Source organism: Acipenser ruthenus, chromosome 25, assembly GCF_902713425.1.
Source record: "Acipenser ruthenus chromosome 25, fAciRut3.2 maternal haplotype, whole genome shotgun sequence".
Lineage (NCBI taxonomy): Eukaryota > Metazoa > Chordata > Actinopteri > Acipenseriformes > Acipenseridae > Acipenser > Acipenser ruthenus.
The window spans coordinates 8404183-8416634 of record NC_081213.1 but is presented as its reverse complement, the minus strand read 5'-3'; the positions used below and the strand labels follow the sequence as shown (position 1 = coordinate 8416634).

Here is a 12452-nt window from a genome sequence, read left to right as displayed (position 1 = left end):
AATATTTGTAACCAATGAAAAAAGCCCTCACAATGCCCTACAACATCGATGTGTATGAAAGCACATGTGTAGAAATGGAAAAGACTCAATCTTGAACTAATAACCTGACACTGCACACATCCCACTGCACACACACTACAGCTGACCTCTACTTGACACGCACATCTTTGACTGTGGTCACTTGAATGCTAGTCCAATAACAGGTCAAGTGGAATGCTGTGCCAGACTAACTACATTTCAAATCAATAAAAGAAAAAGAAAAAAACAGCATTGGTTCACTTAAAATGATATCATTTGCATCTTGAATTAAGAACCCATCAGTGTAAGCAGTGGTCTTCCACAGACGTTTTATTTTGCAGGTTGTACAACAACTGTCTGCAGGTTTTAATGTTTAATTTGTGGGTCACTTGGGTGGTCTGTCACTGCTGCAGCGAATGGGGGAGAGACAGATATTCTGAACTCGTGATTGGCTCATTACTGTCAGTCATCTCATTAATGTGTTTTCTTGCTGTTTAGATTCACTTAGTATAGCATTTTATGTTTCAGTCATTACACCCTGGTGACTTTTTTAAAAGTTTAAAGTTCTCTTGTGGCCTCAGAATGCCTCTCAATGATATCTTCTCTCTAATTTCAGCTGGTACACCATTAACCTGTCCCTCTGCAACACTGCCCCTGGTGGAAGTTACAAATACCACACTTTGTTCAATGTAGTATTGTTAGGTTTACTAGGGGTAGAGTTGCTAAGTCAGTTCCTGTGTACTGGTAATAGAACCCCACCTGAGCCTTACACTTGTGTTCTAAGAAGCTGTGTGGGGTTGAGAGGGGCCTTTTCCCTGTAACAAACGAAGGAAGAGAATGTGGAAAGGAGTGAAATAGAGCAGTCTGCAATACAACATGAGACACAAACAATAAAGCACTTGAGGGAATTGCTAATAAGGAGGTGCGGAAAAGGTTATTACAAAGGATAGAACAAATACTAATTTGACAGTCAAATAGTTGAAGTAAAAATAGTCCAGTAGGTTTTGTTTTATGGCACTTTGTTGTTTATGCACTATACTGTAAAACTGCTCGGAATTTAATATTCTAAAATGTAATTTATATGTTAATAGATTGCAACCACAACTGCAGTGCCTTCCATCCATGTGAAACCGCACACTTAGAATTCGTCTTGGATACGGAAGCACCTGCTGACTGAGCTCCTATTATCAGTCCTCTATCAAAAATCTGCTGTCTTTCACATTGGGCATGAGGGGGCAAACCCTTTTGCACGCAAGTGTGTGCTAGATATGGGAGGTGTTTTCCGATTTCTCGACATTGGTTTCAACCCGGCCTGTACTCAGGAGTTTGGCAGCTTGCTAAGGACGGATAATCAGCAGCTCTTCTGTGGGTTGGATGGCAATGAGACGCAGGGCCACATGTAGAGACTGGAGGAGCTGGGGGACTGAGGAGCACCGTGCCAAACCACTGCAGCTCTGCACAGTCAGCCCAACCCCAAAAAGATTACAGCAGGAGCCGTTATTTCAGGGTCAGGACAGGGATGCTGTCATCCAAGAGGAAACCATAAACACAGGCTAGACAGCCCAGTCAGTAGAGCTCAGCTTCCCATGTCATTGTTGAAGCCGTTGTGAGCTTTCCCGTGGTACATGTGGTTTCAGCGGGACAAACTGTATTCACTTCTCTCTTTTATTAATTTAGTCTGCCCAATTATGTTACCCTGAATTTTCTTACCAATTTGGAATGTCCAATCCATTTTTCCCCTCACTGCAGCAATTCCCCAAACAGCTCAGGGGATCTGAAGGTTCAGTGGGCGTCTTCAGATCCCAAAAATAGAATATTTCACTTAAATTTTGAATTAATATTCAACCATGAAAAACCCATGTACCCAGAATTATTAATCAGCTTGAGAACTTTTTTTTATTTCAATTTAGGGTAAAAAAAAGATCTCGGTCCTGTTTCACATACCCAGGTTGGCACTTATCCTGAACTTCCTTACCCACGGAGATATCGGCTAGTCCGAGATGAGTGCCAATCAGGGTCTGTGGAACCAGCTGTTGGGTTAAATTCAATTTCTTGAACTCTGGAGACATAACATATATTTAAGTATATATACTTAAATATATGTTTGTTTGAGACGGAGCAACAACTTTGACTTCTGTAGAGTTGTCTTTATAATATCTGTATCCACAGCAAAGGATAAAACACAACAGAACAAACGATCACGAGCAGAAGAATAGGGAGACCTGTGCTAGTCCTGCTACAATGAACCAGCATGCCAATGACAGTCATGGATAACATGGCAAAGTAATCACCGCGACCTACAGTACATCCACTGCAGTGCATGGAACAATCTAACACATACAAACACACTTCCATTTAACTCTCAGTAACAGAGCCTATACCACTGTACATTTGCACGGTACCTTAGCAGTTGTCCCATGGTTATACTACGCATTTACATAGTTTAACATGGGTTCTCATGTTTCTTTATTGACTTTACCAGACCTCTCTGTGCTTTACAATGCTTACCTGTGCTTTACCATATCTCTCTGTGCTTTACAATGCTTCCCTGTGCTTTACCATATCTCTCTGTGCTTTACCATACCGCTCTGTGCTTTACAATGCTTCCCTGTGCTTTATCATACCTCTCTGTGCTTTACAATGCTTCCCTGTGCTTTACCATCCCTCTCTCAGCTTTACAATGCTTCCCTATGCTTTATCATACCTCTCTATGCTTTACAATGCTTACCTGTACTTTACCACACCTCTCTGTGCTTTACAATGCTTACCTATGCTTTACCATACCTCTCTGTGCTTTACAATGCTTCCCTATGCTTTACCACACCTCTGTGCTTTACAATGCTTCCCTATGCTTTACCACACCTCTCTGTGCTTTACAATGCTTACCTATGCTTTACCAGACCTCTCTGTGCTTTACAATGCTTCCCTATGCTTTACCACACCTCTCTGTGCTTTACAATGCTTCCCTATGTTTTACCACACCTCTCTGTGCTTTACAATGCTTCCCTATGCTTTACCACACCTCTCTGTGCTTTACAATGCTTCCCTATGCTTTGCCACACCTCTCTGTGCTTTACAATGCTTTCCTATGCTTTACCACACCTCTCTGTGCTTTACAATGCTTCCCTATGCTTTACCATGCTTTCACTGTGCTAGGCTTTTACTAAGGAACGCTCACATAAGGGCTGTGCTAAAGCATGACAGTTGTTCACAATTAAATAAACAGTGTGTGTGGCATACAGACAGTCGGACGGACAGACAGACCCAAAGGTGTTATAATAGTTAATAGCCTGAGTTAAAGACCTTAGCAAGTTTCATCACAGCAAGGCAAGTGGTTCTCTAGACAAGTGCAAACTCTAAACTATGACATATGCACTTAAGTCAGCTTTACTATTTCCCCCAGCGGAGGATTATAAGAGGTAAGAAAATTGATTTTGAAACCTTGGTTAGCACTCTATTCAATATCTGTTGTTATACATCACTTCATATGGGACAAGTGAACAAATTGTGTCTGCTTTTGATGGGATCGAGAGGCCCGCAGGCAGGCACTGAGTTAGAGCAGTTCATTGCTTGTTCCAGGATCCCATCCCCAGATGCTATGTCTTGTTGACAGTCAGTATGGCCCTAGATCGATTACCATAAGTAATCAAAAGGCTAACTCTGGACAACTGCAGACATGCCAAGATAAATCCAGGCATGAACCAAGTCAATTAAAGCACATTTTAGCTTGAGCCTGACGGGTATCATCGATTGGAAGGAAATTCTCTTTGTCAGATAATCTGCAAACCATTCGAGTGATGCATAATTCAGAGGCAGCCTTCCTATAGTCAAAGAAAAAGCTCCGTGCAGCGCAGTGCAAACACAAAGTGAGACATTTAAAAACAGATCACAGCCCCTCAACAAACCTGGAGGGACTGGACTGGAGAATCAAACAGGAGAGGCAGCGACATACACTCTCATCAGGGCTGTATGATAACCATAACCTACATCCACCATCTGTGTGACATACAGCTATATGAACATTTAGATCTTTTACTGAACAGTATGTAATCAAAGAAACTACAAAATGAGATTGCAAAAGTCTAGGAATCCATACTAGTAGTGCAGTATTTCAGGTTAGATTTCGAAATGTCACCTTTTAAAATTTTTGTCAATTTTTCGCTAAGTATATGAAAAACTACAAAGCGGTATGTAATTCAATATGTTAACATAACATTATTCAGCAGGTTTCATTTGACTTTATGAAGCAAAATGTGTTAATTCTATGGGGTGATTCAAAACTTTGTTCTCCTGGTATACCCTGGTGTGGGGCGTGTTCTCCTGGTACACCCTGGTGTGGGGCGTGTTCTCCTGTTATACTCTGGTGTGGGGCGTGTTCTCCTGGTATACCCTGGTGTGGGGCGTGTGTTCTCCTGGTATACCCTGGTGTGGGGCGTGTTCTCCTGGTACACCCTGGTGTTGGCGTATTCTCCTGGTATACCCTGGTGCGGGGCATGTTCTCCTGGTATACCCCGAGTCCTTTGATTACTCTGGAACCCACCCCACAATGCTGCACTTGTACCCTGATGGCCATAGCTTTTAAGACATCATCCACTGTTCCAGAATTATGCACAGATGGTTTGAGCAGCACGGCTCTAGACCTCTTCCATGGCCACCACAATGCCTGGATCTCAATCCAATTGAGCAGGTTTGGGAAGAACGTGTATAACGCATTTGGTTTTTGCACTACGTGCGTGAAATACTAATGAATGGATTAACACCCTGTAGAGTCTATGCCAAAGTTGTGATCAGAGAAAACAGTGGCCCAATATTCAGGTCCAGGTCCTAATAACGTGCGTGTATATGACAAATTACACTGTAAGAAAGATGTGTGTTTTTATACTTTTATAATTATACTGTTTTAGGTATTTTCTTAAGTAGGTCACTGGAAAATAATCCTCAAGCAAGCTATTGCAGTCACTCTGTGCATCTGTATCTGGGATGGGAATAAGACTCTCATTGCATAGCAGTTTTTTCTATGAGTTTAATAAGACACACCTGAGCTGGTTACTTATACATTGTCGCTAATCAAGCTCATAGTAAAAGCTGGAATGGGTGAAACTCCTATGGAATGGGAGTCTTACTTCCATCCCTGTGTATGTTAGACCTGTCTCTATGAAACCCGTTCGGCTACGCCAACTTAAGAGGTTTCAACCTCCCAACAAGATCAAAATGGAACCCCACACGACCAGATAGAGGCTGTGTGTTTTTCAAAGAGACCACACTTTTTTTTTTAGTTGGCACACTGTTCCATGCTTTCTGTTTAACAATATATTTACGAGACCTCTCAACATTGGCACATTATGAGAGGCAGTTAGAGACCGCTCGTCAAAGGCACTGAACAGGCTGAGCCAGATGTGAACTTGATTATCGGGATATTATCGTTAATTATTAGCAATAATAGTGTTTTCAGTAATAATCTGAAAGTCATCTAAAGCTAAAAATGGATCAGCGCCACTGCTATCGAGCTGTTTTGTTCCTCTCTTTTCCTGCAGACAACAGATCTGCACAGATTTACAAAGAGAAACTGCCCTATGTAATTAAACAGGACATCAGAAAACTACTTTAATTCAGGGCCCCCTCTATTGTGGGAAAGGCTTTATTTAAAAAATCAAAACAAGGAAAAATCTGAAAAAGAGTGTGAGAGAGAAAGAACTACTAATTAGGAAGCAAGTCACAATTCGTGGGAATCAAAACACGATTAAAAACTGGCTCGATTATTGAGACCATGTTTTAGCCTATAATCGTTTCACTATCGTCCAGCCCTAATTTGAACCCAGGCCTCCGGATTGAAAGAACAGCCCGTGTGTTTTGATATCCAAAGCTGGCGTCTCATTGCAGAAAGGGAACTGGCCCCCTCAGTTCTCATCTGTCTCGACCCATGTCTCTCCCCCTCATGGGGACTCCCAACTGGAAACTCAGGCTTTCTGTTTCAGCAAAATTCCCCAATCTTGCAGCTTTGGGAGCTCATCCAGCATAACCACACAGCCAAAAGAAACAGACCCTGCAATTAATGTTATCACAGAGTGAGTCGCGTAGCTTCAGTCTTGAAAGAACTGCTTTCACAGACTATTTGTCAACTGTAGGGGAAAGAAAATCATGTGTAATTAATTACTCAATGGCACTGGCTGCCCAGTATCTGTCACAGCCTGAGGGACGCACAATGAACATTCTGCACAGGGATGCTCAGATGAAGATGGGGAGGGGAGGGGGGTAGTTTGTTTATTTATCAGTGTTCAGCGTTCAGTTTCACATTCCTACCGCTACCTCTTTATTGAATTATTCCTTTTCATTTATTCGGCTTCCACTTGCAGCAAGCACAGGCCTTCGCTGACCCCTATGGGTGACCCAATCGCTGCAGAGAAGACTGCGGCTTCTCAACATTTCCCAATGCAATCAAAGTCTGTGTCCAAGTCTGATCAACGCCAAGTCCAAGCCTTGTTCAACCTCTGTCTGTCTGTCTCGTCCTTCTTTTAACCTCGAGAATGAGTTTCTACAATGTTGACTGCAGAGACAAGTATTGTACTGAATGCTGCACCAGTCTGCGCTGGTGTCACTGCAGAAACTGATTTCTTTGGGGAAAATGAAGAACAAATACCCAACCCACTGCAGTCTCTGATAGTAAATGGAGGACGTTGGATGACTTTCAAGGTACACTGCACTTCTGGGACTTCCTGCTTTTTTACCATAATGTTACCTATTATGTGAAGAGGGGCGATAATCTATTCAAGGATACCAAGAGATTTAATAAACCAGAGGGCAGCACCGGCTCCAGACTGACTGACACCTCGCTGGGTTTGTGTTCCGACTTGGTAGAATGCTTCCTTTATTAAAACACTGAATTATATTTTATGATGAAGACGCTGGCTTGTGAAGAGAAGAAATGAGAAAAGAGTTCCAATACTAGTTATTGCTGCCTTTCTAGTCTGAGAAAGCATTTGGTTTTCATTAAGATTTCGTTGCTGGGGGTTAGGTGGCGCAGTGACTACAACAACAGCCCACAACAGCTCTGGAGAAGGTCAGTGGGCGTCCTCGAATCCCTCTGCCAAGCCAATTCCTCTTCGTCTAGCTAGCGGTCCTTAGAGAATTATGATTTGGCTGCTGTTGTCTACATTACATTTATCTATGCATAGGTCCCAAGTTTCATTAACTGGAATTCTGATCCAGACTATTTGCTGCAGGGGGGGTTCGGGGTTCGGGGTTCGGGGTTCCCCCCCTCCCCTTCCTCGAGAACCTTTTGGACAATTAATAGTCTGACCTAAATTATTAAAATGACATTTCAAATTAACAAAAGCAAAAAAGAAAACAACAAGATTAGTTTGTTTAAAATGATACCATTTGTAAATTAAATGAACAGCTCATGAATGAATGGAGTGTGCATATAATCTGATGCGGATAATGACAAACTTCAGTTTTTTCACATCACCCCCACACTGTGATTTTACATGGCCAGTTTATTTTGCAGGTAATACAATGACTGGCGGGTTTGCAGGTTTTAATGTCCATTCGCAGGTCTGACCGGCGGGATGCAGGTCACTTGGGTGGTCTGCTATGGCAGCAACTAGAACTGAAGAGCAGCTCCTGGACTCATAGTCAAAACACCTTGATGCTTATCAAGCAATTACATAGAGGCAATATTAGTATGATTGCAGTAAGAAACCCTAAGAATGAGTGCAGACACCATAAACAGGTAGAGGGGCAGTATGATCATGCATTGTGAAGCTACTGCACAACAAACCGTGGACAGACAGGCTTTGTGATATAATATACGCTACACATAGCTGTGTGTTGGGGTTTCTCTGTGCTGGTGATGACAGAGCAGACTCTTCAATCCTGTAATGATCCGTTCTTTCCTGGTGAACAGAAGACTGCATTCAAAATTCAAATCATAGGCCTGCTGTTTGTAAAACATGTCATTATATTTTGCTTGACTCAACCTTTTTTTTCCTTGAATGTGGTACTACCAGTCTTGCCAGCAAAATGAGTAACACACGTCCCACCCAGTCTTTCTGCATTGGTATAACTTTAAAGACCAACTTCGTACGGGTATAAAATAGCACAGTTATCTTGACTGTTTTTCTTTTTGTTTAGAGTCACGTTGTATAATTTTCAGTTTGAAATCCTGGTGATGTTTTAAAACTCAGCCGTTTCGAGCTCCCCTACTTGTCCCTCACTACACTCTGCCCCTAGTGGATCTAAAGAAAAGTGCATCAGTGCCACATTTCTATGATTCTGGGACTTTTATTGAGGACACAGTGGTTCTTTAATTAGTGATTCTAAGCAACAAGCAGAATATATTATTAGGATATCTGAGATATTTTAGACCCATATCAAGTTGCACTTCAAATCCAGAACACCCTGCAGTGTTTACAAGGAGCACATTACTTTAGCTTTGCTATATCCTGTGTTGTCCGTATCCAGGTTTTTTAAAACATATTTACTCTGGTGCGTTCGCTTGGAGAAAGAGATTTTTTTTTTCTCATCGCAGTGTATCCAGTTCATGCTGACTCCTGCAACAGTGCTCCCACCCCCCTTCCTAGAGAACATTATTGATTAATCTGACCTAAATTATTCACATTACATTTCAAATCAAGGAAAGAAAAGCGAAACAACAGCATTGGATAATTTCAAATGCTATCAATTGCAACTTGAATTAAGAACCCATCAATGAATGAAGTGCACATTCCTGTTTTATAAAACGTTCTTCTTCTGTGCCAGTTATGGAAATCACATGTCAAATGATTTCAAAAATATAAAGTGTTGCTATGCACTTTTTAGTAATCAATCATAAGTTACATTTTTGAAATTGTTTTGTAATAATTCAAAGTGAAACTCAGCAGAAGGCCCTTAGAAGACTTCTTTTTTTTCTCCTGGCAAACGCTCCTAAGTGTATGTGCAGAAATGTATTGTCCAGTTAATTTAATATATGTTTAAAAACACTGTGATACAGACAACACGGGACCAAGGACACATAATGCGTTTCTTGTAAACTTCTTTAAGGAGATCGCTGTTGAGTTACCACAGCCTTGTCAGAATGATTACTCATTCAAATATTCTTTACTTGAAACGATCATTAGCATATTCATATTGGGAAACGGTTATCTTTGTGTTTCACTTCAACTTGTTATTAGCACATTTAAAATTAGAATAAGAAATCTGTGTTACAGAACCCACTGCAGTATTTACAAGAAGCACATTACTTCACCCTTGCTGTATCCCTGCAACTATATATTTTTCAACATCCTGACTGCTGTGATTTTTTTATTCACATATCACAGGTCATAAATCACCTGGGGAATACATTACTTTTACTCGATCGCCAGGAGAAAAATGGATTTCTCTTATGTAGCAACTTCTTTGCAGTTTGTTTCATAATATGCTACTTTCAATTTGGAGTAAACGGCATGTTCCCTTGGCACACACAATGCCTCTGCTTGCATTAGTCTGCCTGAGGGAGAAAGTATTAAAAGTGACCTAAAAATATATATTTGATACAACTCAGAGATTTCATCTTCATTATATATAATTCATATATCATAGATATACAGAGGCACTAAACATAATTCACATTTCGTATTCAGGAGTCTATCAATGCATTTTACAGTCATTTTGCATCAGTTTTCAGTGAAAGGAGAACATGGTGCAGAGACCTGATGAAGGTAGTGTGTGAGGGAATGCAATCTGTGCATTGACACCTCTGGATTCACAGACCCTGATCAGCTCAAAGAGAAAGAGGAAGCAGAGACAAACCTCATCTCTTTGTTTCTTATACTGTCCCCTTATCTTTTTAGGATGTTTGAAAGCACGTTGAGTGGTTCCTATTGTAATTATTGATACTATTTTTAGTTTTACTTTTTAGCTCTGATCGGAGTTCAGGAGCTTCTCTTCAGTTGTACTCTCCCGAACGGATACATGTAACTCGATCAGCCAAAGTAAGAGCTGCTTTGGATGAAGTTTCGATTTCTATTGTTGGTGGTGTCAGTACAGCCAGATGAATCAATAATTGATCACAGTCTGTGATCAATCACAGGGATGGCAGAGCCCTTTGATATCCACTAAAATAATCCTCAGTCCTTCACCCTTTCAGGATCTGTACCGGGTCGTCATTTTACTGTCTCTCCTGAAGCCAGTGATGACAGGTCTCATCATAAATGTATTGTTAAACCTAAAGGCTGGAACAGTGTGCAATCTGCAGTGCGCCGTTTTCTCATTAGGCGTTCTTACAATGTGATGATTTGATCGTGCTGTTTCTGAAACTGACAACACACGCAGTCATAAACTTTCAGTAGCCACAGATTTCTGATTTCCGTCCAAATCTATATGTTATCAATTGATACATGAAATATCCTTTCATAATAGAGGTATGCATTGTTTGTATCGACCAAAAGCACAACACAGTTCACTGTAGATGACTAAGTGGTTCTTGATTGAAGAATGAGTGTGTTTTATTGTTGGTGTGGATACATAACTCTCTAACTCATTGCATTTTTGTCTTTGAACAAAATAGTGTGTCATTACTATGCATCGTACAAGTAGCCAATTCGGACAATCACATGAATCTGATACAAATAGTATGGCGACCTGCATATCGCGATACATATCACATCGGGAGAATAGCGTATCATCACACCCTGACTGATTATAGTAACAATGCGATGTGCTTATATAAAGCTTTAAAAAATTTTTAAAAGAACAATGTAAATGTTCCATTTTTACGCTGACACAGAGGGAACAGAAGTGTTCTGATGCAGGTTATTGTATCGGTGGTGGCTGTAATACAGCACTGAGCAGCAGGCTTACCTGCAGGGACTCGAGGAAGCGAAAGGACCCCAGGCGCCTCCCTCTGGGGACCAGGCAGAAGGAGGAGTTGTGTAGGAGCTCCTGGTAGTCGTACCTGCAATACAAACACAAACACACAGGGTTATACAGGGCTGATCACCTCCGCAACACAAACACACAGGGTTATACAGGGCTGATCACCTCCGCAACACAAACACACAGGGTTATACAGGGCTGATCACCTCTGCAACACAAACATACAGGGTTATATATAGAGCAAATACCAGCAACACAAGTACTGCTGAGGAAATCCAATACGGAAGTCAGTAACATCACCATGTCCTCTATGTACAGCACAGTAAATGGAAACAAATTACATATGCAAAATGCAGTACACACCATTGATAAGTGAATACATTTACACACCCTACTGTATGTTTGGCATACTGTACATATGTACATAAAGACATACAGACAGATATATCTCCATATCTAAGATTTATGAATGAAGGTAAACATGGAATTAACCGCTGTGTTACACTATAAGGATGAGACCGGACCATGTTTCAAATGGGAACAATGTTAACCATGTATTAGTTCCAAATCCCCACATTACATTCTACATTGAACGTTATTGTTTAGATACAATATGTGCCACTAGTATTAACAGAGAGAGGCAATTGATGAGATTACCACTGGAGAGACTGATTCACTGATGGTCCACGGTGATCCTGGAGGTATTGGGAGATTCTCAGTCTATACCTGGTATTTATACTATAGTAGGCTCAGAACATATGTGAATACAGTTTGTTTTTATTATCTTCCTAATTATCAATAGAAATGAGTTATTCAGCTATTACTCAATTAAAGTGCAACCAACCACTAACTACTCTATTGTACAAGGTTATTGTGGTTAATTGCTTACCATATTTTTCTTTCCCGTACATTTCTGCATATGCCTTACCTCTCCAATCATTTTAAACCAAAGTTACCTCTACTTAAGTCACCTCCAGCAAACTGGTTTGACATTACCAACACATTTTCTATCATATGATTACATGTCCATACTACACATATACATTTGCATTCTACACACTCACAAAGGAATGTCCTAACCAAATTTCACTTGGGTTCAATGTTCTCTAGGTATGTAAAGCCATGGTCTGCTCCAGAAGGCTACACGTATTAAAACGGTCTGTAGAAAGACCACCTAGAACTTAATTGAAGACAATTGCATTCCCCATATCAGTAAATGCAGCAGGGATAACTGTGATAATTGGACTAGGTTTTATCACATGAAAAAGGGATATTTGGAGAAGAGGATCTACCCCCCCAACCCCCACCCCCCATCCTATTCCTAATTTGTTGGTAGTTGACATGAAAGGACACAGTACTGAAGGACAGAGAAATAATGTGACACAGAAGCGCCTGGCAGGATGGGGAGTGAGAGTGAGAGATAGAGAGAGAGCAAGCCAACACACTCCAGAGGTTCTGACAGCGTTTAAAAGGATGTGACAATCATTGTCAACTGGGAGGCTGATGAAGCCCCAGGAGAGTCTGACAGCTCTCCCTGACATTCAGCACCAGCGTCAAGGGTACCGACACAGCCTCCTCCT

The 12452-nt window shown here is 41.1% G+C and overlaps 1 protein-coding gene across 2 annotated transcripts in view; it reads right to left on the bottom strand.

The window, feature by feature from the left end:
• Positions 1-12452, bottom strand: part of LOC117414200 (exostosin-1c-like) — a 101876-nt gene that overhangs the window by 10343 nt on the left and 79081 nt on the right. For both annotated transcript variants that reach the window (XM_058999340.1, XM_058999341.1), the window contains exon 3: positions 10858-10951. In XM_058999340.1, the coding sequence (XP_058855323.1) occupies positions 10858-10951 (94 nt within the window). The remainder of the gene's footprint in view (positions 1-10857; positions 10952-12452) is intronic.